The sequence below is a fragment of the Nothoprocta perdicaria genome, unplaced genomic scaffold, assembly GCF_003342845.1.
Source record: "Nothoprocta perdicaria isolate Ctin4 unplaced genomic scaffold, notPer1 scaffold_0, whole genome shotgun sequence".
Taxonomy (NCBI): Eukaryota; Metazoa; Chordata; class Aves; order Tinamiformes; family Tinamidae; genus Nothoprocta; species Nothoprocta perdicaria.
Window position 1 is genome coordinate 13,175,729 of NW_020454092.1, and position 24,287 is coordinate 13,200,015.

General features: G+C 48.7%; 1 protein-coding gene across 1 annotated transcript in view; it reads right to left on the reverse strand.

Moving 5' to 3' along the window:
* ERI3 (ERI1 exoribonuclease family member 3) overlaps positions 1-24,287 on the reverse strand; it is a 114,903-nt gene that overhangs the window by 80,309 nt on the left and 10,307 nt on the right. The window contains exons 2-4 of the mRNA XM_026033384.1: positions 20,664-20,780; positions 14,975-15,034; positions 12,469-12,560 (exon numbers count right to left, since the gene is read on the reverse strand). Of these exons, the coding sequence (XP_025889169.1) occupies positions 12,469-12,560; positions 14,975-15,034; positions 20,664-20,780 (269 nt within the window). The remainder of the gene's footprint in view (positions 1-12,468; positions 12,561-14,974; positions 15,035-20,663; positions 20,781-24,287) is intronic.

The following is a 24,287-nucleotide window of genomic DNA, read 5'->3' on the forward strand; positions in this document are numbered from 1 at the left end:
AGAAAAGACCTTAAAAATGGATTTCTACACACAAACGTGCTGTGACAGCCCAGCTGCTTACTAAATGCAACATTATGCAGCATCTTATTAATAAGCATACACTATTAGCATAGCTTGTACAGCTACCACACAGGCCTGCTCTAGATGAAAGTCACAAGCTGCAGCAGGTAAACTTCCAATCACACCCAAGAAAAAACCTCTTCCCCATGTGAGTAATAAAGCAACAGGGAGGTGCTGGAATCTCCAGCCCTGGAGACATTCAAAACTCACCTGGACAAGACCCTAAGCAATGAGATTTAAGCTTGAAGTTAGCTCTGCTTTGTGCAAGGTGTTGGATTAGAGATCCTGATTTAAATCATGCTATGATTCATGCTGCAGGAGATCTGATTGCAAATGCAGAGTGTGTCTTTTGTCTATATGGTCTCTATGAAGTCTTTCAGATGGACACCAGTCTGGTAATAGCTGGTGCTCTGCATCCTAGCTGCTTTAAGAGGCAATGTGCAGATCCCTGCTTCAGGAAACTGTAATTACTTACTGGCTAAGGGAGTACACCGGATGCAATGAATGCACCCACACTGCAGCACGTCTAAGCCACCTCCAAGCCAAAATGCACCAATATTAAATGTGCTTCTCCTCCCACTACTCAGCTTTTCATTGGAAAGTATTTCTCCCCAAGAAACTCCACGGTGTGCAGGAGCAAGGCGCTGCTCGAGGACTCTAGATGTGTTTTGTCACAGCTCTTCCTCAGACTGGCAGGGAAATGCAGGAGGAAAACGCTGCCTCTCCCATACCTTGCCTGTCCTGGCCATTTAGCTTATGAGCTCTGCAGGACAAGGGTTCCTCTGCTATGAGTCATAAACTGCTTAGTGCCTAATGGTGGAGCCTATAGACGCTTAACATAACACAATCATGTCACTTAAAGGCCATTAGTCTCCGGTCTAAACAGCCCTTTTCCAGTCACAAAGGAGACCTCCAAACTCTCCAAGGCAGCACGAGGGACGTGGGCGGTCACTCGGGTCACTGGCCTCACAGAAACCTGCCGTGCAGCTCCAAGCAGGACAAAGCCCCTCGGCAGAGCAGCCCAGGGAAAGTGACGGCAGCTCCAGCGACCGAGGAGCTCCCAGCCTTATCCTCTGGGCTTCCCTGAAGCACTTGGATAGCTTAAATCCACAGGAAAGCCGCTGCCAGCCAAAAGACAAACCTCACCACCATGCACAGCTATTCTGCTTGACGCGCGGGTGCTCGGGGGAGCTGCAAATGAGATGTGTGCGAGGGGAAACGCGCCCGTCCTTCCCTCCTCCAGCCCCGGCTGCCATTAGCGCCGGCTTCGCCCGAGCCGAGGCGAAGCCTCCGGAGCAAAGGACAAGTGCAGCAATTAGAATGCAGGGGCTGCGGGAGCTGTTTAACAGCACGACCCGCGGGTCAGAGCCGCTGACTCCCAGCCCCTACATAAATATTGGATGAGGCGAGGAGAGGGGCTGCTAGGAGGCACCCTCGGCGGCGGCGGGCGGCCCTCCCCCCGCAGCAGGGCTCTGCACGGAGCGAGATGCTCCCGGCACGTTATTTACAGTCGAGGAAACCACTCGAGTACCCAGGGTAACGGGAGGAGGGCGGCTCGCGGAGCCCGMGCACCCCGCGCCACCACTGCGTGCACAGCCCCGCGCGGCACAGCGGGCACCTCGACCGCAGCGAGGGGCACCCCTGCACGTGCCCACCCAGACCTGCCCAGGGCCCCTGCCCAGGGCTCCTGCCCAGAGCTCCTCAAGCCATGCTGCTGCTGCGGCTGCTTCCCRGCTTCCCAACGGCATTTCTCTTAGACCCTGCCCTTGGAGGGAGCCTTACAGCAACATAGGCAAGTCCCAGCAGCCTTCCCCTCCAAAAGGAGATACAGAACAGAGCAAGGAAAGCCCCGTTTCCAAAACCCAGGGAACTGCAGTCCCTCCTCTGCCTCTCTGAGCAGAGGTTTCACCGAGATGACTGCACTGCTCTAGCCAGCACAGCCCTGCTGCCAGTCACCCCTCCTTGCTAGAGTTAAAAYCAGGCTAGCCAAAGCTGTGGGCACCTGGTTCTCATCCGAGCAGACCCTCTCCTGAACAGCTCCCTTTCAGAGGTCCTCACAGGCCCTGTCGATGGAGCTCCGCAGCAGAGTCCCTGCTCCGACAGGGCCACAGCAGTTCAAGGGCTTCCTCTCTGCAGCAGCTCCCCAGCTGCTCTGTTTGCTCCCTGCCTTCTTCACCTGTGACCTGTCTGCTGTTTATTCACTCAAGGACCATGGGCACCTTGAGCTCCAGCCGTGCTGACTGCCATCATCCCTCCCTCATCTGGGAGAGCCTCTCACTCCACATTTTTCCACATTGACTGGAGATGCCAGTCAATTTTGCACTTGCTGTGATGCTCTGCACATTCAGGTTCATGGAGATGGGGGGCTCCTGATTGCAAGAATAAGGGCTATTCTGCGACTATCTGCAGCACAGATCCAAGTTTATCACTGCCCAGAGCAGCACACAAGGGCTACAAGATGGGAAATGCAACTTGCATGTGTACATCCCTGCCAGCCCACCAGAAATTCCTCTGCTGCCTTGTGGCTGGTTGCTGAAACCAGGGGAGGCAGAAGCCTGGTCTCACCATTCTCAGCTTTCCCGAGCTCTCTATGTAATTAACGGTCTTAATTATTGATGGCGAAGGCAGGGAAGGCAGGAGAGAAAGAAAGAAAAAGCCAACAAGAAGGGAATGATGTGGGGGTGGCGGGTGCCAAAGGTCTCTGAACGTCTCCTCTCAGCCCAGAGCACAGAAAGATCCCCTAGCCGCTACGCGGCTCCCGCGGCCCTGCTCTAATGCTCCCTGACATGCCTCTGAAGACAGCGAGCTGTTTGCAGTCACCACTGTGATTTGTTAGTAATTATTTTCACGGTGTCACATTGCTGTCACTCCCTTAACAAAGAGACAGGCAGCCCGAGGCTGCCTGCAAGAATGAACCGGCGTAGAAAAGGAATTGTCAGGCACCCAGGGATCCTCTTTGCTTCTTGGGTTTCATAACCAGARTCCTTACCAGGTTCTGAAGAAACTTCTGAGGAGAAGTGGCAAGACTGAATCATCAACCATCCTGGTTACAGCAAGAGGAATTAATTACTAACCCCCTCCTAATTTCATCTTACCTGTAAATCCGGTGCAAGACCAAGGTGCTTAGAGCCACTCAAACCAACAACTTGCTCCAGGACTGCAGAAACCTTTGGCAATTGATGACTTTTTGTTCTCTCCTTGCAGGCTCCCATTTCTTTTCCCAAGTTCCTCCTGCCTGGGTTCTGTGCTCCTAAGCAAGGCAACCCTTGGGGTAAGATCCAACCTAAGTGTATCACGCCCGTGCACGTTACCCAGCCACGCTGGTCTCTTCTCCATCAGTCTCATGAGCTCTCCCACACTGCTGTGTTCCACATGGCAGTAACATTTCATGTGGCATTTAGCTGCTGGGCAGCTTCCTTGCACCTGAAATACAGAACCTGGTGCCTTGCTGCCTCTTTTCTCACACACCACAGAGACTTGACAAGAACCTCCCCTCAACCCACCTCCCATCCATCCATCCATCTCACACCTGCTGGGTAACCAGAGCAATCCATCCTTGGGCTAACTTGTCAGTCAAAGGTAATCACTCCTTTCCCGGGCGCAGCTCGCCTGGGCCCCCAAGGAATGGAAGCTATTTTGGCACCTGAAGTGTCACACAATATAAGGATATTGAGATGAAAGACCAAGATACCTGGCCAGCTAGCCCTTAAAGCACCCTTGATGTCTATGCAGAAAGCAAGTGGACTTCCTCYGGAGCAATTCAAGGTTTGAAATACACCAGACAGAAATGGTGTCTCTTCCTCTGCCTGCCCATGGCCACGCGCAAGGGTCATTCCCTGCAGCCACTGGGAGATGTGGGCATTAACTCACGCTCTGAGCACAGGGAGACTTTGGAAATATTCAAGCAAAACCCTCCTGCAATTAACTGCATGGAAGAGCACTGACTCAGAGGGCAGCTCCTTTTCAGGGGTCCTTTTAACAACCAGGAAGGGCACATTCAGGCTGCAGCGAATTAGGATCACCACTGGGGAGCTAAATGGTCCATAAAATGTAAGAGTTCTCCTCAGAGCAGGGCACGCGGCGAGCTCCAGCAGAGGAGAGATCTTGGCCATCTCCCACCAGCCTCCTCCCTCCACAGGGGCTGGGGAGGACGAACGTGGCTGAGCAGGAATGGACGCGGAACCCACCTGKGCCCAAGCACCCACCAGACCAAGCCTGGCCCACACCCAGTTGCAAAAAATCACAGCAGGAAAAACAGAGATGACCAAGGGGCACTGATGAGATAGGTGTCCCAGCACACAGGTGTGGAGGAAAGCGGAAGAAAGCTCTTCAAGCAGAAGAGAACAAAGCTGGTGAGATGTAGGCAGGACAAAATCCTGATAGAGTGTGAGCTCCTCTGCTAGCACATCTCCCTGCTCCTTCCTTCTCCATCCCCCTGTTTTCTTCTCACAGCTTCACTTGCCTCCTGTCACYGTCAAGACCTGGGCCTTGGGAATCTCTATCCATAAGACATCATCTTTGGACCACCAAGCTGAGGACAACTCCCCAGCCAAACACAGAAAACAGCAACTCCAGAGTGGAATGGATTAACTCAGAAAGGGAATCTGCAGCTCCCACATGCTCCCAAGCGCCCTGCACACACCCTGGTCCACTCTTTGGGATACGGTCACTCAGCTGGACAATGCACAGGAGATTCTGCTGGAGGGAAAATACCAGGGATGACCTCAAGATGGCCCAGTAGGTCTTTGCCAGCTAGGAGCCTCAGGAAGAAAGGGACTGAACCCATCTAGGAAAATGGCTCCCAACAGGAAACAAACTTGCAAACAAATAAAATGCTTTCGAGCAAGCTGCTGAGCTGCACAAGGGTTGAACAGAGCGAGCGAAAGGGGAAAGACGCTGCTCCCAGGCTAGCTGTATTTTTSAAGCAGAGCTCTTTAGCCAGAGAAGCCATGAGAGAGCTCTTCCCAGCCAGGCCACTGGGAAAGCTGTGCTGATGCCCATACGCAACCGCCTGGCTTGGGTCTGGAAGCCAGAAGAGCTGAGATCCAGCAGGAGAAAGCTGACATTTGAGCCTTGGCTGGCCAGYGCTTGAGAATTAAACCATTCAGAGCAATAAAGGAAATTCCCAGTTTACAAAACTGTTTTCTCACACATGCTGCAGACAACATGACTCGGGCCCTCCAGCCGTTCAGAGGTTTATCCTCTTCAGCCCTCAAGTCCAGCAGCATTTTCAGTTCCCAAGGGCRCAGAAAAACCATGACGTTGAGCTGCTGTTATAGGGGTTTCTCTACAGGCAGAGAAGACTGGGGGTTATGCTTTTGACGGAATATTCAATATAGACCCCTCAATTTTTAAGACATTTTGCCTCARTTCAGTATAGCACTGGGTATGGACTTCACCTTTGAAATTCCTCCTGTTGAGGGAATGATTGTCCTTACTGTATAAACAGATGGAGCTGAGACCATTTGGTACTACAAGAAATTTTGAATTATGTTACTCAATGATGAAAAACACACAATATTCATTGACTACCCCATTCCAATGGTTCATTGCTGGAAATAAAGAATTCCTTGCAATGCCAGTCTTATTCCCCCCACATCACAATTTTCCTCCAAGTTTCGGATCATCTTTCACATGGCATCCAAGGTCTTTGGTCCTAATTTGCAAGTAGCAGAGCCCATAGTCCACATGGTGCATTAAGCATCACAGCCCGCCAAATCTGTGACCACTGTAACCCCACATACAGCAAAAGTCTTTGCTATGACCAAATCTGTGACCACTATTACCCCAAATTCAGCACAAGTCTTTGCTATCATGCGCCAGAGAGCCAGTGGACCTGAAGGTGGGAGTGCACGTCATGGTGATCCCCCTGCAAAGACTTCATGTCCAACGCTTACCCCAGAGGCATTCCCAGAGCCACACATCTCAGACAACACAACTTGCAGCAGTTCTCATGCATTTAATGGACTTCAAACAAAGGCAGGCACAGGAGGCAGCCAGCAAAACCTCTGCAGAAGGATAATGAAAGTCAAGCTTGCTACACTCATTTAAATAAAACCGTACAGTGGGAGAAACCTAAAAAATTAGAATTTATTTTGCATAAGTGATATCATTTCCTTTCAAAAACAAAAAGCCAGCCTGCAGGGTCACAGAAGCAAATGGGGTCAGTGTTACTCCCTGTAAGTGCTGGAGAGGAGCATGCTCATAATGCTCCCTTGCTTAGCTCAGGCAATGCACTTCAGGAGGTAATTGCATGAACAACTCCAGGCAGCAAAGCTGACTCAAAAGGTTCTTGACCCTGCATACTCAGGCCCATCCCTGCACCACAGGTTCACCACCCTCTTCCTAGAGCCAATGTAACCATGTGAAAGGATCAACTATAGGGCTTTATCAGGAAAAAAATGATTTCCACTAAAAACAGTAAAAGAAAACACTTATCAAGATGCTAGTTGGGAATTCAACTGTTTTCAGGCTTAGGTTACTCCATCATTTTTCAGTTACCTGTTCTTCCCTATTATTCTCCCAAGTCACGCTCAGAAAACAGCTCCYGCCCTGCGGCCATCCCACCAGTCCCACTCTGGGCTCTTTCTGCCTCTCCCCCCAGCTCCGGTGGCCCCAGTCACTCAATTTAGCAGCTCGCTGCAACTTCTCCCTCAAGCAGAGATTGCCAAAGTCCTCCTGCTTCTGGCCTAAAGAACAGCCTGCACGAGGGACACTAAGACCATCAGACCTTCTTCACTCATGACCTTAGGCAGATCCCAAATGAAGCCTCCAGAGCAGAGCGGCTGGAAAGACCAACTCACTCGCTCCACTCAGAGCCCGGTCTGAGAAGGACTGCAACCATTCTGTTCCTTCCACATAGAAAGGATTAAAAGCTAAGATAAAATTAAGCAGTGGTATAATTCACTGCTCAGAATTTACTAATACGCAACCTAGAAAGTGCACCACGGGCTATAAACACTTCAAGACACTACACAGTGTTTTATCACTATATTAGAGAGCACTTGCCTTTTACCACTTATTTAGCAAAATAAAAAACTTCTGAGCAGTAGTTTCCTGTAAAGAAATAAATTAGCATGTTCTAATCTCCCGCAGTAAGTGCAGTACAAGCATCTTCATATCAGAAGTACAGACAGCACAGTCTGTATGCATTTTTACCTATCTGCTTATGTCCACTGTGTTTGCAGAATTACCCAAAACTTGAGGGAGGACGAGGATTAACGGATGCTCTCGACATCAGGGTGCTGCACTAAGCTCCAGCAGATCTGGCTCCAGCCCCTCTCTCYGTCTCTGACTGCAGGCGTATCCACAGGCATATCACTTAACCTCATTGCATCTCAGCTCTGTAGCCAAACGCACAGTAAACACCTGTCTTTTATTGCCAAGATTAATTCACATCGCACTTAAAGAGGAGGCAGAACGTTTCTATACACGGCGGGAAGCACTTGGACATTTTAGGAGAGATAAACCAGGTTAAAGCATCTACAATCCAAGGACTCAACCCTAGCTGACACCCAGCACCCTCTTTCCACTAAAATCACCCACAGTCAGCAGCTCCCTCAGCCCTTCAGAGCTACGTTACCCCCATTACCCAATACCCCATCAATGCAATTTGCTTAATGGCAGCCCCAATTTGCTTAGTGGCAGCCCCATCCTGGGTGCAGGATGAAGTGCAGACCAGGTCTGAATCTGGCTCTGGAGCTTCTAAACTTCGAGGATAGCTCCTTGCAACAGGCTAAAGCAATCCTCTTGCTGAGCACTCCAAGGGCCGAGGACCGTGTGCCTAACGAGGCTGTATCCCCACTCATATGTTAGCTTGGCAGGTCTGGTGCTCCTTTCATCTCTTGCTTCAGGTAGCTCTCTTTAATTAATAACATCTCTGTGTCGACACAGGGAACTTTCCACCCAGAATGAATGGCCCTCTCTCATTAGACCCACGACTGTCATGATGTATTCAAGAGCAGGAGTATGATTCATTTCCTTGTCTGGGAACGGAGGGTGTTGCTGGAGGTGGGGGGAGACGAGGCTCTGTAATGAGTGACTGATATTTGCTGAAGTTGATATGCGCCTCTGTCGGCTTGAACTGCCTTGTCAGAACAAGCCTTCAGAAAGGTGATGTTCCCACTCAAGAGGTTTTTCCTCATTAAAGAAATTGCATCTTAACAAGAGGGAAGGGGAGGGGTGGGAGGAGAGCTGCTGTCTCCCCCATTCCAGCCTGGATCACGCACATCCAGTACTGAACACYGGCTAAGCCAAGCACGGCGAGGGAGGCTCAGGATTCAGCTTCTCAGCCCTCTCATGCAATGGGCTCTCRTGGCAGCGACCCAGTCACGGCACAGGGACTCTCCGTGGGATGTCACACACAGCACGATGCAGCCTTTGGTGGCAGGGCTGGGGACCTTTTCTCATGTGCTGAATCTCCATAAACCATTCCCAGATGCTTGGTGTCCCTTTCCTGGCACCCAGCTCACTAGCGCCCGTGTTCCCAGATGGCAGAGGGACACAGATAAAAACACTTCTGTGGCCTTCCAAGAAAGCAGTGTGCAGGAAAAGCCTGAATCCCACAGTGCCTCAATCTCTGAAGACCCCTGAGCCAAGCAGAGGCTTCACAGCTGAGTTTCCATCTCAAATGCTACAGSTCCAAATGCCACTGGATGCCAAAAGCAGTTGCAACTAAGCTAAGGATCTTTCTGAGAAGAGCAGCAGCACAGCAATGAGCAGACCTGCCTCCCAGCAGGAAGCACTGCCACACTGGGGCCTTCAGAACGGGGCAGCATTGCATTTCTGAAGCAGTATGAGTGGAACTGAGCGCTGTGCCCTCAGCAGGGACTACCAAGCACAGAGGACAGTATGCTGTCTCTACAATCTCCCATCAGCAAGAGCAAGAGACACTCATGTTAGCATCCTGGCCAACAACTGCCTTCCACCCTCACCTCTTGCACTCCCACATGTTATCACATCTCTCTCCTCCTAAACTTGCTCACATGCCAGATGGCAAAGGCTTGGAACACATCAAGACTCCACTCTGGAGGGCTGTGTTTAAGCAGCGAGTTGAGCCTTCACTGGGAGTGCAAGAAACCCAGTGAAGTGCCACAGGACCAGCACTTCTGAAGCCACGAATACTTATGGGGCTGTCTATGAACTAGATGGTTTGCACTACTCCTTCCCACCTCCAACCCTGGTCACAGTCTGCAAGCACCTGAAGCAGGTTCCAGCAGGCATGTCTACCCCAGAGCAAGGAGCTTGTCCTTCTAGGAACATCTCACCTCCCTTTCCTGAATTCCACTGGAATACATTTTTTTAATTCTGCAATGTTGCCAAGAACACACTCCAGCAACCTTAGACAAGTAGCTACCCACCTCCCTTCCTGCCACCCCAGTGCCCGCAGTGCCAAGTGTGTAGTCTTCACATAGCAAAAAAGGGCTCCAACTACACTGTCAGCCTCCTAGGAAAGTACAGGGTGATTCCCTGGAATATTTCCTAGACGTTCCACATCCCTGATGCTGTATCTTCTTGTCTGAACAGCCTTGTTTCAGCTCCGTGGCTTCCCTGTTTAAAAAGAGATGCTCAGTTCTGCTTTGCTAAACCCTATTTGGCAATGTGTCTAAACACACACAAACTTAATTAGTTCAGGAGGGAGACTCGGCATTTGTGGTGACGGATAAAAGTAATGGGAAATGAGACAAGTCAGAGCTGGCAGGGAGTCCTCACTCAAGCCTCATTCACTGGCACAGCACTAATCAGATGTGATGCTCCACGCTGCTACACCCAATCGGCGGCGGGATGTGCTGCTCACCAAACGGCTGCACCCCGGCGCCCTGTATCCATGTGGCTGCAAACACRAAATGTATTTTCTGCTTTGCCCTGGAGATGCTTCAGGATTGAACTCTCATGTTAATAGTTCTTAAAAAAAAAAATAAAGAAGAGGGAGAAATGAACCACTCTCTGCAACTTCATGGCCAGGAGTGGAGTCTTCTTTTCCAGCTGACTAGTAAGGCACAATCCATGCGAGAGGCTGCTGCAAACGGGGAATCAAGTATCTCAGCTCAAGAACTGCATGTCCTGCTGGCCCGTTCGCCCCACAACACCCACAGCTCATCAGCAGTGGGGCAGATCTTCAGTTATGTCTTGTCTGGTACTTTAGTAGCAAAACTACTCAGCCAAGGATAGAGAAATCTAGGAGCAAAAGGAGGAGTTTGCAGCTAGCTGTTTTGATGCAAGGTAAACATGATGTTTTAAAAGTAAGGAAGACAAGAGAGCAATTCACTCACTTCTAAGGATCGCAGGCAATTGCGATAATAGGAGCATCTGCAGGACAAACTGTGTTTCAAGCCCCAGGACAAGTGGCRTAGCAGGAATCAGGAACTTTTTACTCCCTTTTACTGAGTCAGGGAGAAAAACCAGCAGCTCTCAGCAGAGAAGACACAGTCACCCTTTTATCCACTGCAGAGCTCTGAAGCAAAAGCCCTCAGAGGTTGCCTGCTCTATACAGATACCAAGTTAGGATGCCACTAGCTGGGGACCCTTATCCCACAGTGGAAGGGGTCGAAAGATGGGTTTCATGCACAAGCAGGTCGCAATTCTGTTCCTCACAAATATCACCAAAAGCAGTAATCGGAACTCTCAGGACAACAATGCAGGAGTAAAAAGCTGAGAAAACAGATGAGAAATAAAGAGTTCAGCACATTCTTCAGCTGTCTTTGTGTGGGCCTCTAAGAAACTTTTAACATGAAATGTAAAGAAAAAGAAGCCCCACTTTTAGTTTAAACCAATTATGCAGGAATTGGGGAAATACACTCAGACACCAGCTTTGGACATGGTCCCAACAAACACCCAGCTTTCGACTCAAAGCTAGCGTGCCACCCTCCTGTTTGGARCATGGCAAATCTCCCCTCTCCACGAGGGCCTGCGCTGCCACTCCGGTCCTCCTGTCTCCCTAATCACGCCAGGAGCAGGCGAGGAGCTGCCACTCTACAAAGACCACTCTGCAGGAAGGAACCAGTGCTGATTGCTCCCAGGCTGTGTGCAGCTTATTCAGGCTTCAGACTTGGGGAAACCAATGTCAAAGTGAAAACCAAGTAACACTACTAACGAGTTGTGGATGTCAGTTTAACATTGGATATGTCAAGCCCAAGCTTTATCGATGTGATAACAACAAGAGTCTTTACCCAGCACTCTAAGGAAATAAAAAGCTGAGGAGAGATTATAGGAATCCAAGGGAATTCAGCACAATGTGACACTGATCTGCAAGCACCTTTCAGATTAGACTAATCTAATTCTTTGACTTTTKAACTCCTTTATTTTTTTAATCAACTTTTTAGGCTGCAGGTCCATCTATTTTCATAATGAGACATGCATGTACAACAGCACCTGCAGATTCCAGTGCAGGCTCCCACCTGGAACTCTAGATATTGTTGCCCAGCTGATAAGCACGACCTCAGTGATAAGAACACTGATAAAGAGTGCCCAACTTGGCTTTAATTTTCTCTCCAAAGACTGCTCTGCACTTTGCATACAGTTAATGCACTAAGATGGCAAAGAGAAAGCCGTTCATGTGAAAGTCGGATAAGGACCACTGCTTGATTTAGCTGTACAGCAAGACCAAGACTTCTGTTCACAGCTGGAGACACCCATCCTTACTCTTGTTTCTGCATAGGAAATTTAATCCTCTTTATTCCCTGAGGAGATGTCAGGCACCACAATCTGCTGAGAAAAGGGGTAACTTTTTGTCCATCCGGTCTCCCCAGATGAAATTTAGATTGAAGCATTCAGAAAAGTCAGAACAAGAACATTTCTGAAAAGTCAGAAATAAGAGCAACGGCCTCTTCTCCTTGGCAAGTATAACAGGTAAAAGAGGAAACATGACAAACCACTGGTTTAAAGTCTTCTTGAGTATGAAAGCAACTCTACAGGGAAYATCCTAGACACTGAACTTACAATATGCCTAGCACCTACCTTTTTTAATTAAGCAACCCTCCTCCACTCTTCATTATGTGAGATAAACAATGATTCACATAGAAACAAATACTAGAGACGGTGTGAGGCTCGTGGATKCAAGAGGCTTGGAAACGAAGAGGAACCACTGCAGGAATCAAGGCCAGCATGAAGAGCACTGGGAGGCTTCTCAGCCACAGCTCTCCACCAAACACCCACAAGGTGCTAAMCACAGCCAAGGCTGCAGCACAATTAACAGGGAAGGAACAAAATGGGGACAAGAGATGAGCATCTTCCAYCCTTCTCCACCAAATTAGAGATCTGTGAAATCATACTAGTCTGTAGCAGCCACAGCAATCTAAGGTGGAAAGAGGATTTTTTTTTGCAGGCAGGAAATGTTTGCAAAGATGTACACACTACAGGCAAGCATAAAGCAAGAAAGTCGAGAAAATCTCCCTCCCCTTCCATACTCACATCACTTTCAAATCCCAGTCACCACAGGTCACAAAAATCGACTTGACGCTGGGATCTAAGAGGCCTTCCTTCGCCATCCACTCGTCAACCCTCTGAAAAGAAGGCAAGAAAAGGGGATGAGTTTTTGCAGAGGCAGACCGAGCCACAACAGTTAAACTCAGATAAGCTGCTCGCAATCAAGAGAGAAGAAAATTGTGATCTTATCCACCCCTCTCCCTCTCTCTCTTCTCTCTCTGCTTGCCATCTCAACAACAGCACGTTTGGACCTTTGAAGATTTCTGATAGGAGACATCAGGCAACCAGAGCAGAGATGATCTTATCAGACACCACAGCAACTCTGCTCATAGAAGGCTGGAAGTTGTGCAGYGCTAATGGGACAATACAGATGCAGTATTACCTGGCGACTCTCCTCTTTTCTTCTTCTCATATCAAATGGGCTGGTAGCGAAGCATAACTTCAGCCCCTTCCAGTGATGAGAAACCTACTTATTTCTTGAAGCTTTCTAATGCAGGACAGAGGTGGGAAGTAGAGCCTAAACCAAGAGCATCTACTACTACTATGACCCTCTGGGTATCAGACTGGGAACTGAAGAGAAACGGCCAGCAGAACATATCATCTGCTTGGATTTGCACAAGGGGGAACACAAGCACTCAGTGACAGTGCCCCTCATCTACAGCATCCACATGTACTCTARTTAATGGGGAATGGGGACATGGATCAAAGGGGAAGGACTGGGCATGCACGAGCCCTGCATGGCAGTAACAACCAAGCCCGTGTGTCCTTCCTTTATAGCCCGAGTCTCTTCCCTCCTTACAGTTCTGAGCACAAGTCTGTTCAGGGAAGGGTAGAATGGGGATTTAAAGAGAATCCAATATTCTGGATCAACTTCCCCATAGGGATACTTGTTCTGGATCCACTGTGGCAATGGGCTACATTAATCTGGAAGAGGCGCATCCACCACAGTGATTAATCAGGAAAAATTAAGCTAGAATAGACCCTCATCATAAATACCTTAACTAAAGTCCTTGCTTTGAGATGCCAGCAATCTTTGGTGGCAGGTGACATGCAACTGGCTGCTGCTAGAGGGGCTGCAAAACAGCATTGCCTGTGCTTCAGCAAGAGGAATCCCTGCTCTTTCCTCTCACTTTATGCCTTGAATTCCTAAGGAAAAAAACTATCATGCCCCAAATTTTGATTATTTTTATTTCACTGAATTTTAATTTTCATTTTAACAAAAAATCCTTTAGCCCAAAACTTATTCAAATCTAGAAAGCTGCAGGTATATTAATTGTACTGAAAATGTATACCAAAACGCACTGAAATGTTTCCACAATAGGAAACTCTTGTAGGAAGAGTAAACAGTTTTTTGAGGTACTGCAGCAGCTCCTGAACAAACCGGAGGCACCTCCCRTGGAGGCAGGTGCAGGCACAAGCACTGCTGCCAAGTACCTCCTGAGGAGCATGAGGGACCAGGGCAGGGCCTGGCAGGTGGATGCCACCTCCATGGAATGCCATCTTCAGCCTCTTGGCACTGCTGCCGCCTTTGCAGCAGAGCACAGGGCTTCTTTCTGCAACCAGCTGGGGAACAGCTCCCTTGGGGAGAGCTCCCCTCCAAGCAGCATCCGGCCTCCGGCCCCTGCAAGGCACTTCTGCCTCCCTTGGATTGCTGAGATCCTACATCCATCCCTGCACAAGGCTCCAGGGAGCAAGGGACAGCAGCTGGAACCTTTCTAAAATCCCTGAGGTGAGCGCCCATGAAGTGCTGTCGCCACAGAGGAGTTTAAAGCCTTTAATTTGATTTCCTCACATAAGCAATTGTTGCAATTATTCTGATTAGGAACAATTAGGTAACACAGCAATGGAAATCCTGACAGAGACAATGCATCGAACAGCAACGTGCAGCCTGAGCAGGCTCTGCTTAAGGAGGTTTCCTTCCCTATTTGACTTCCAACAAAAGCTATCGACGGCGAAATACTTCCAAGCTAATTAAGCCCTAAATGCTGTAGGAATCCAACATTAAGCAGATGGCATTATTAGGGCTATATCTGCATTCGCACATCCTCCAGATTAGATTTTAGAGGCATTTTCCTTCTATACTACATGTATTATTGAGCATTTAAATAGGTAGAGAATATTAATTTAATAAGGTGCTGAGGGAGCAGAAGGAAAAAGGAGGCAGAGCTACCAGAGCAGTGGTCTCAAGCCATCCACGCCTTGGTGCTTTGAAACTGGCTAAAGCAAGAATAGCCTCTTCTCCTATCTGCTGGCAGGAGTTTGGATATCCTGTCAGTACCCTTGACATGAACAGCTGGAGATGACAGATCAATGGTTCAATACTCTCAGCAGCATGTCACCAACATGACAGCAAATGTTATTCTAATGAAGCTGTAATCATAGTCAAATTACGCGGTTCGATTCTCAGAAAAGGGAGGGTGCAGGGAGAGCGCTGGAGAGGGSAGGACAGGATCCGAGGGCAGAGTTCAGGAACTCAGGTTATTCTTCTCACCTCGAGCACTTGCTGGAGGCTGGGCTGCCCATCCACCATGCCTTGAATAATCCCAGTCAGCTGAAACAAGAGACAAACAGAAAGCAGGAATCAGAGCAGCGTTCAAAAGATGGTTGGAAAATCTCCTCTGCTGTCCTCCTTCCCGCATTAACAGATGCTCCCGTGACCCTCGTGGGTGATATGGAGCCGGCAGCTGTCCCAGCCACAGGCAAGGGCAGAGCTTCATCCCCAACAGAGCAGAGCAGCCGGGCTCCCACCCACGCCAGGCACCAGGGAGCAGCTCCCGTCAGTGCAGGACGCACYGCGGGCTGCAGCGGTGCCCGACCTGCTGCCTCCTTTTCAACACGGGGCTTCCCATTTTGATGTTGCTTCGACTTGCACGGGCAGAGGAAACTATTGGCAATGCGCAGGCATTGCCCCGCTATCGTGGTGACACCAAAACTGCATCATGTTAGATAAAAACAATAAACTGCTGTTGGTGAGAAGTGTAGAGAATCCGTTCACCCACCGTGTGCCGGGYAGCAAGCACACGTGTTTTCTGATTGTCCATCACAACGTTCTTCTGCATTTTAAGCTGCAGATAAGACTTACTGTACTTGAAACAACTGAAATCTCAAAAAAAGAGTATGTACTTCCTGACTACTAGAGCAACTGTTTTTTCCAATGGGCTCCTTAGAGACACATGCTGCCAACAGCTAAATCCAATGACTCTTCCAGGACTGTTTAGCTGCTTAAAAGTAGGCACGGGCACAAAAACACCCAGGTTCACGGGTCTCTGCCTGGGTGTACCCAGGATGGCTTGAGGCACGTAGAAAACAAATAACTTTTGTCCACCTTTCAACCGACAAAACTGTCTTTTAACATATTGAATATCGGAGGTCAGTAGCTTGCCATCAATGCACCCAAGTAATTAAAAAAATCATTATTAAAACAAGCACACACTACAGTATTTCGCTATATATTGCACTTTCCTCACGCCTTTTCATAAAGGAAAGGTCAAACGCAGCCCCTTCACCTGCACCCGGCACCCGAGCCCCCCAGAAGCCACAGAGGCCGGTGGAGAGGAGACCTCAAGACAGGAGACATCAGCCCTGTCCCAAACCACAGGGCTCTGCTATTAAATGCACAGCAACTGAACCCAGCTGAGCTGTTTCTGCCTCTCTGTTTCTTTGGCTGCTTGGCTTACAGCACTGAACTTGGAGGAAAGAAAAAAAAAAAGATTAAACTTCAATTAAATTGTAATTACATTTAATGAATACCAAATACCTGACTCACTGAATAAGCTGTAAGTGSAAAGATTATTTTCTCATAGTGACTTCCTTGGAATAGTAATATATACCTTTTAGGGAAAGTATTTTAATTTTAAGAACGCAGAGTTCCTCTAGGTGGGTTTCGGAAGTTCATCAAGTCACTATTAGGTGGAATCTTAAGGAAGTAGAGGGATACAGACAACCTTTTATATTCCAGAAACTGTTTTTTAATATTAATCTGCATTTTAATTGGGTAACAGCCGCTGCCTACAGAATTTCYCATACTCAGAAGACAGACAGATTTAAGAGAGATTAACGCGTGGCTCTTTGGAGCTGTATTTAGCACTCRCTAGCTTGTTTGCTCATTTTCTTGGTGTCCCCTTCCCCAGCAAAGATGGGGGGCACAACCGGTCCCCAGGCGGCAGTGCCAAGGGAGGTACCAGCTCGCTCAAACCGAGCGCCCGCCGTGCAGACACCCAAGAGCCCCGCAGCAGGAACCACCCATCCCAGTACAGAGGGATGCCCACCCGTCCCATGGCCCCCGTGCAGACCAGAGGCTGCCCAAGAGGGTCCCCATCGCTGCTCTCTCATCCTCCCTGCTCTGTTCACAGTCATACACACCAGGAACACCCAGCTTGGCGCTGGGTGCATCGTGCGCCCGCAGCATCATCTGCTCTTGCGGCTTTGCTAAAGTATCAAAGCATAAAACTAGGCTCCTGGAAATCCTGATTGGTGATCCTCTGAAGCACATGGACTTGGGAACATAAAAAAAGTTAAGGCATTCTTCTTTTTGTACCTTTATTGTCTGTTCCTTCAGGGAAAAAAAAATCAATATAAAATAATCATTAAAAAAGAGCAGAGTAGCATGAAAAGCCTCCATGAGCATACTGCATGGAGAGGGAACATTTCACTTAAGCACTCAGCGTGAGTTTTCTTAGGCACCAACCAGATTAACTACATCTTCCAAAGGGGCATGACCAGGCTTTATACCTGAGGGCAGCTTCTGGCTACCTGTAAGTGCTTTCCATCCGCTCRGAATAAGTGTGACTTCACTCCTGATGACCAGGCTTCAAGGGCTGTTGTTTCACAGAGGTAAGTGAAGAGGAAGGGGAGAGGATGAGGGCTACAGAGCGAATTGTCTGCTGTGGGATGTCGGAGGAAGCCTCCCCTGGCCAAGGGCATGCGCCAACTCAGGGCAAGAGTAAAGCAAAGGGCTGCCGGGAAGGTGCCCATAAGCACTACGCCCTTGCCACACCTTGCTGTCTTCCTCAGATGGAAAACAAACCCAATTATGCTCCAGATCCTGGGAGTCATGTCAAGGGACCCCAGCAATCCTCTCACACCTACTCTTTATGCAGCAACCTTGTCGCTTCTTGGTAAAGGCAGTGAATGGCGGGGAGAGGTGGGGAATAAGCAGCTGAGCRGACAGGCTCCCGTGTAACGTCAACACTACTGCCTTTCCTACGGAGTTTATGGAGTTTATCTCGGAAATCATYGTATTTCTACTCCAAGACAGTTTGCTGATTACATAAGCACTTGTCTCTGGTGTACAATCTGATAATCGGCCCTGGTCTTTCTTTGTAGAGAAAGAGGCCAATAAATCTCACCCTTTGTAAGTAGAGGTGCCTAGACAAAGCTCTTTACTGGCATTTAGCAGAAAGGGTGTTTTTGAGGCAGCAGCTGAGCCGATGGCCGGAGCTGTGCCGGCAGTGGCTGCACACACTGCTCTCTCCCCCAGGACCCACCAGGGCCCTTCCGTCCCTCCTCCTCCTCACTGCGCATCCCTGGTGCCGGCGGCATGGAGCGGGGCAGCTCGCGGAGCTGTCTGCACGCCAAGCAAAACCACCAGCACCAAAATGTGTCCCACGGGCAGCACCTTTTCCTCACCATTGACAGCAAGGACGTRTGAAGGGAGGGAGATGCTCTGCGTCCTGCACGGAGGTGCCCAGGCTCTCTTGCTCAGCACGGGCAGGGGCAAGAGCTGGGGTCTAGGGAGGAAGAACTGAAGAGAGTAAGAAAGAGCGAAGCAGAGGTCTGCAGTGAGGGGGGATTTKCTGTAGGAGCAACATCGGGTGGTACAGGGACAAGTGGCACCTGATCGGGGGTGTTATGCCAACTCCAGCCTTTACAAAAGCAGACAGAAGTAAGGAATGGTATTTTTGTGGCTGTTTATAAGATGCACAGCACGGCAGCTCACCTCTGCTTCCTGGCACAGCGTTTCCAAGCCAGGCTAGGCAGGAGATGCTGTGAGCAGCCTGGCAGCCAGGCAGCACGCAGCCCATGCCCTGCACTGAGCAGCACCGGCCACTCGGGGCTCAGGAGCTGGGATTCTCCAGGCTACAATTACTCCCTGACACACACTATTAATAGCAGAGAGGTTCCCCAACCTGGTCTGTTTGACGACCTCGTGCCACAGATACGCCCTGGAGGGATTTTTTTTGTGACCAYTTCACCTGGCTTCAGAGCTGTCCCTCTTTATTTCACTCTGTCCCCACAACAGCAGGCAGGAGTTGAGCTGCAGAGGAGGGATGGGAGCAGCGAAGCCCATGCCTATGTGCAGGGCTCCTGCAAATTCACAACCCGCACATGCCGCTCAGCTCGCAGCCTCTTTCGCTCTATCCCTTCACACACAGGAGCCTGCAGAGAGGCRACTACCTGCTCCACGCTTCCTGGCTCCAAAGAGCAAGGGAAGATAGAGAAAGTGGCACGGCGGTGAAGGAGCCTAAGATGGGCTCAATGTCTCTACATGGTTGGTGTCCAGAGGACCTCCAAGCCACTAATCCCAGTGTCAAGCCCCTAGTGCCTCCTGACACCCTAGCAGACTTCAGACTGCGTTCAGCTTGCAAAAACACGCCAAATAAATTCCAAATTTGCTTGCAGACTCTCATGCAGCAACAAATTTGCAACCTTCAGCACTGGGGGTAGGACAAAACAGAGGAATTTTTCCAAAATGAAACTTCATTAGGAGTTAATTGATGAAATGATTTCTCCAGAATCCAGATGACATACAAAAATCACATTTGGAGCCTTCTCCATCAGATAACACRTCTCTTAACACAGATCAGGTGCAAGCTTTAAAACTGATCGCAGCACACATTTGCACAAGCATGTGTTCAGCAAGTCTCATGTGTGTTAGGACAGCTGAAGTAGTYGCCCAGCCTTCTAGGAATAAGTTTGCAAAAGATTTTCCATTATAGCCCCCCATTTTCACACATGTACAGCTTGCTGAAAGCCTCTCTCATTGTCTATACTTAGGTTTTTTTGGATTCTCTTTCCCCAAAAAATTTATATAAAATAATACCTTCACCTCTTTTTCAGTTACAGGACAATGAAAGAAGGGAAAGTATTTGTTTTTAAAATGCAGAAATGTGGAAGGGTCTGACTGGCCTTGGAGGGGGCTCCAGCTACCACAGAAAAGTCATTTAATCAAGTTGGCCCCCATGGGATGAGTTTGCTGAGGGCCCCACTGCAGCCACTGAAGTCGTAAAAAATGCATCTTGGTGTCAATGGCCCCAGTCCTGCATGCAAAGAACCTGGGTACTCTGATCCCCCCATACAGTGTTTTAGTGCCTAGGCTGGTCAAAAGTTCAACAGTGGAGAAGCAGGGAAAAAAGCTGAGAGGAAAGGGAACTTATAAAACTTCCTCGCCTGCAGCAAGGAAGAAGTGTGCCCCTACAGAAACAGTCAACTTTGTGCTGAAATGAAAAAATAATATTCCTACTCCCATGATTCCTTTGATTTGTAAGGAATTGTTCCTTGCATGCCATCTTCATCCTCTCATCTGCATCTGGGGAAGGCTGGATGCATCTCAGCAAAGCAGCTCTCCTCAGCAATGAGTGTAACCAAGTAACAAGACCTCACTTCTGCAGCAAGCACTGCACGAACCCCACAGGCACACCATCAAAAAAAGAGTCTTAAAAATAGAGATGTAGGATGTCTTACCATTCCGAGGAGCTCATCAAATCAACAAGCAAGCTCACAAGAGAGTCATTTAGAGCCTCTGAACCATGGAGCAGTACTACACTGCCTTTGGACCAGGCTCTCTTTGACATTCCCCACCAAAGAGCAGCAGAGCACAACCACGAAGTGCTCACAGGCTCCAGGACCTCGACCATTCTCTACTTTGGCATTAGAATTTTAATTCTGTGGTCATCCAGGAATATATTCATTAGTTAAATAAATAATTGAACTTCTTAAATAGATGGTAACCATAACTGGAGCTGCTTATGAACCCAAAGCAAAGCCTGTCTTAAGGCTATACTTAAGACAGGCTTAACTCTACCACAATAATAAAGATGTTTCCTCTTGTCCTTAACGCGAGGCTGGCACAACACCATGCCTTGGAGCAGCAGCATGAGGAAGTGATCCCAACCCCTGGTGCAATGGAAATCTGCTTCCCAGAGATACTCTCAGCGCACCAGGGAACCTTTGCACTTTACCTCTGTACAGAAGGGCGTAAGCTGGGGATGCACCACAGGCTGAACATACATGTGAAAGGTGGATTCGATCTCCATCGTCCTGCCATTCAGCTTCAGGATAGGGAACTCGATGATTTCCTGAAGAGGGTAAAAAGAAAAGCAGCTGATCATTTAAATCAAGAAAAAAAATGAAGCTGGGAAAGCTCTGTTTTAGCAAGATGACAGCAAGAAGAGTGGGCTGAGGCTCGCAAACAGAAACGAGGCCAACATGAAGCTCTACGCTATGAATGAGAGGCAGGCAGGAGCACTGAACACATCCAGCAGTGTTAGCATGAAGGATCACGGTGCTGGCACTCGTCACGTGCTGGCCTCAGCCGGGACATCCTGGTGGGTCCCTGCGCCCAGTGCAGCAACTGCAGGCGCTGCTGCCTTGAGTTGAACCTTTCAAGAGGAAGACTACAGCATAGCACCACTCACACGCGCTGCCCTGAGGCCACGGAGAAATAAATGCTGGCAATGGGTTCCTTGGAGCTGGCARCGACATCTCGGACGCGATGCCCTGAGGATGAGCAGCTCCAGCCTCTCCACCACTCGCTGCTTTTGGAGGACACCACACACACACCAGGAGCTTCTCAAAACGTGYGTGCTGTGGCATAAAGCACCTCCTTCCCAGGCACGGCTGAGACACAAGTTGCAGGGAGTACCGCTCTCCTCCAGTGAGACAAGAGGAGCTCTAGGTCCCCTTGCAAAAGCCACCCCTGCGGGATGCAGCACAGCAGCAAGCCCTGCTTTATTTTCTTCTCTATAGCCAATTTATGCTGATAAGAGAAATAAAAACGTTCTTCATCAGAGGAATGTTCAATTATTTGAATAATCAGCAATCAAAAATTTACATGGACCTGTTAATAAAAAGTTTAAACAAATCCAGTTACGATGGATTTCTCAATTATTAAAAAATATACATGATATTAAAAAAAGCCAAGCGCTGAATAAAAGCGATAAAATCCTTTGTGTTCACCCCCCTCCTTCCCCACCGCCTCTCCTCCTTCCAGTTTAATGCAAGAGAAGTGACAATTTGTTTGGTGTCTTTAAAGAATAATTTGTCTATGTTATTTAATAGAGATGCATGGCACTGAGGTTCTGGAGTGCAAATGAGCCTGCTGAGTGATATCCATGCAACAAGCCTCTCAAATCACTTCTAGAGAGAAAGAGAGAGGGAGAGAGAATAAAAAAAATATTGCTTTTTAATATTCAAAAACAGTTTGCAAAATTTAATCAAAGCAGAGCAAAAGCTAACATTTTTACCACTTTGACATTTTTATTAGCGCTTTCATAAATTTTTAAAACATGAATGGAATTAGTTTAACAACAAAAAAAAACACACTGCCTGAAAACATCTGGAAGAGACAAATACGAAATACCAAAAAATAAATAAATAAACCCAACTCGGGCGAGTAAAATTAGCATGGGGAAGAGGCAGTGGCTGCAGAGGAGCAGGGCAGGTTTTGGACCCGGGCCACGCTCTCTGTGACCAAAGGGTGGAAGTTACCGTGAGTCGTGTGCGTGAGCTGAGGGCATCACGGCSTGGGCAGCAGCGGGAGGGTACTGGGAACAACGTGGAGGAGGTGAAACATCCCTTGGGAACAGCCGAGGGCTGTGAATGCTCATGGCGACGAAGCGCCCGTGCGCGGCGCGGGACAAAACACGGGATTCCCGTTTTCCGACACGTTTGCCCACTGCATTTTCCCCTGCTGAAACAATGTTCCCTCAGCACCCTCCTGCTCGGAAGGGCCTGCGGATTTGGAGGCAAATGGGATGTGCCCATGGAGCGCGGCTCGGTGCCCGGCCGGCTGACGTGCTTCAAGGCCTGCTCAAGGGGAGAGTCRCTGCCCTGGAGCCGGGGCGGCCTCGGAAGCAGCAGGAGCGAGGCAGGGCAGGCCCCATTTGCCTGCCGCAGCCAAAGGCGCTTCCAGGAGGGTCACATTAAAACACGGAGGAGGAAAAAAAAAAATCTACTAAAAAAATGTGGAAAATTTAACAATATCAAGCGTGACTGTGGATCTGGGGGAAACGTGCGAGCTGGGGTGGAACCTGAGCAGCAACGCGAACGTCGTGGGGARAGAACAGCAGCTCTTTGGGGCTTATTTGGTCCGTTTTTCAAGYGAGCGGTAAAGGGCCTTTCCCAAAAGGCTGTTTATCCGCACGCTTCCTACAGCGAGGATTTTTCCAGGCTCTGGCAATGTTTGCTCCGCTGGTATCTAAGGCAACAGATACCAGCCCCATGAAATCAGCCCCACTCCTCACTAACGACGTTAGCCAGTCCTGCAATGAAATTTAACCTGTGACACCGCTGTACTTTTCATTTAAACTTTCATTTGGAGAGAAGCAGTGTTTGGAGACCCTGCAGTTTGTCCTGCTAATAAAGACAAGTGTTGGGACCTTTAAAGGTGCCATTCATCTTTTGCCTTTATTAAATTCAATTTTCTTAAGCCCATGATACATCATGAAATTAAGAGTTGACATTCCTGCAGAAACAAAAATATCTATCAAACATAAACAGAAAGAGGGGAAAAAAAGAGGTCTCTATTACCAAGAATTTATGGCTAAAAGTTGATCTGTTTCCACTTTTTTCTTTCTTTTTTTCTTTTTATTTAACAAGCATATGGTTTGTTTTAGATATCCAAAATGTTATTACAGATCTAGAATTTCATTAGTAATTATTCCGAAATGGTGAGTGCTCAGACACACATACACACAGGCAGCCAGGCGCTCCCTCATGTCCCACAGCAGCCTGGTGAGCTGAAAAGGCTGCATCCCCCCAGCCAAGGCCCTGGGCTGCCCTTTCCCAGGTGGGAAAGGCGGAGGGAAGCAGTGCAATGGAATTAAAAGGAGGGGTTCACTCACATTTGGTTTCCTTTATCAGGCTGATCACTTGTAGGAGCTACCTTGAGACCCTTATGCATTTCCATGTCCAGCACTGGTTACCTGCGTGCCAACCACTGCATCATCTTCCCCCAGCAGCGTTTGGGTTTTCCAAGGATTTCTCTCTCAACCAAAAGTTATGGATGTGCTGAAATAACACGGAGGGTGTTCGAGACTGCCAATAGCCACAAGGTACCAGAACAACAAATGTAGCCATTTGAATTCTGCAAGCTCTGCAATTAGGTACTTTATTTAGCACTGCAAAGTTAACTCGAAAGGAAATCCAGGCTTCCAACCATCAGCAGTAAATAAGCAGCTTTTTATTTTCCTTTCATTGTCGTGAAAAGTTGAGCATGTTTTGTGCTGAGAAATTCTGCACGCAGCTCCCAATTACAGACATTTGCATTTATATTGTTGGAACACAGAGCTTCTAAAATCAATATTAACACGCTTAAAGAAAAAGACATTGCCGCCCTGTCCCTCCTCTCAGCTGCTCACCCAAACACGTTCACAATAGCAACGGAGAGAGCCCTAGGCTTAGAAATACCCATTACTGGATCCACYGTCTTCCCAGCAATCTTCTATTCACGATTTTGCGTTACTTCAAGCAAATCTAGCTCAGTTCTCCCCATCTTTTTTCTTAAACCTGCCCATCCCATGACACGGGGTCTGAGGAGAAGCAAGTCAGCTGCAGCATAAACTGCAGAGGGGCTATGGGCTTTC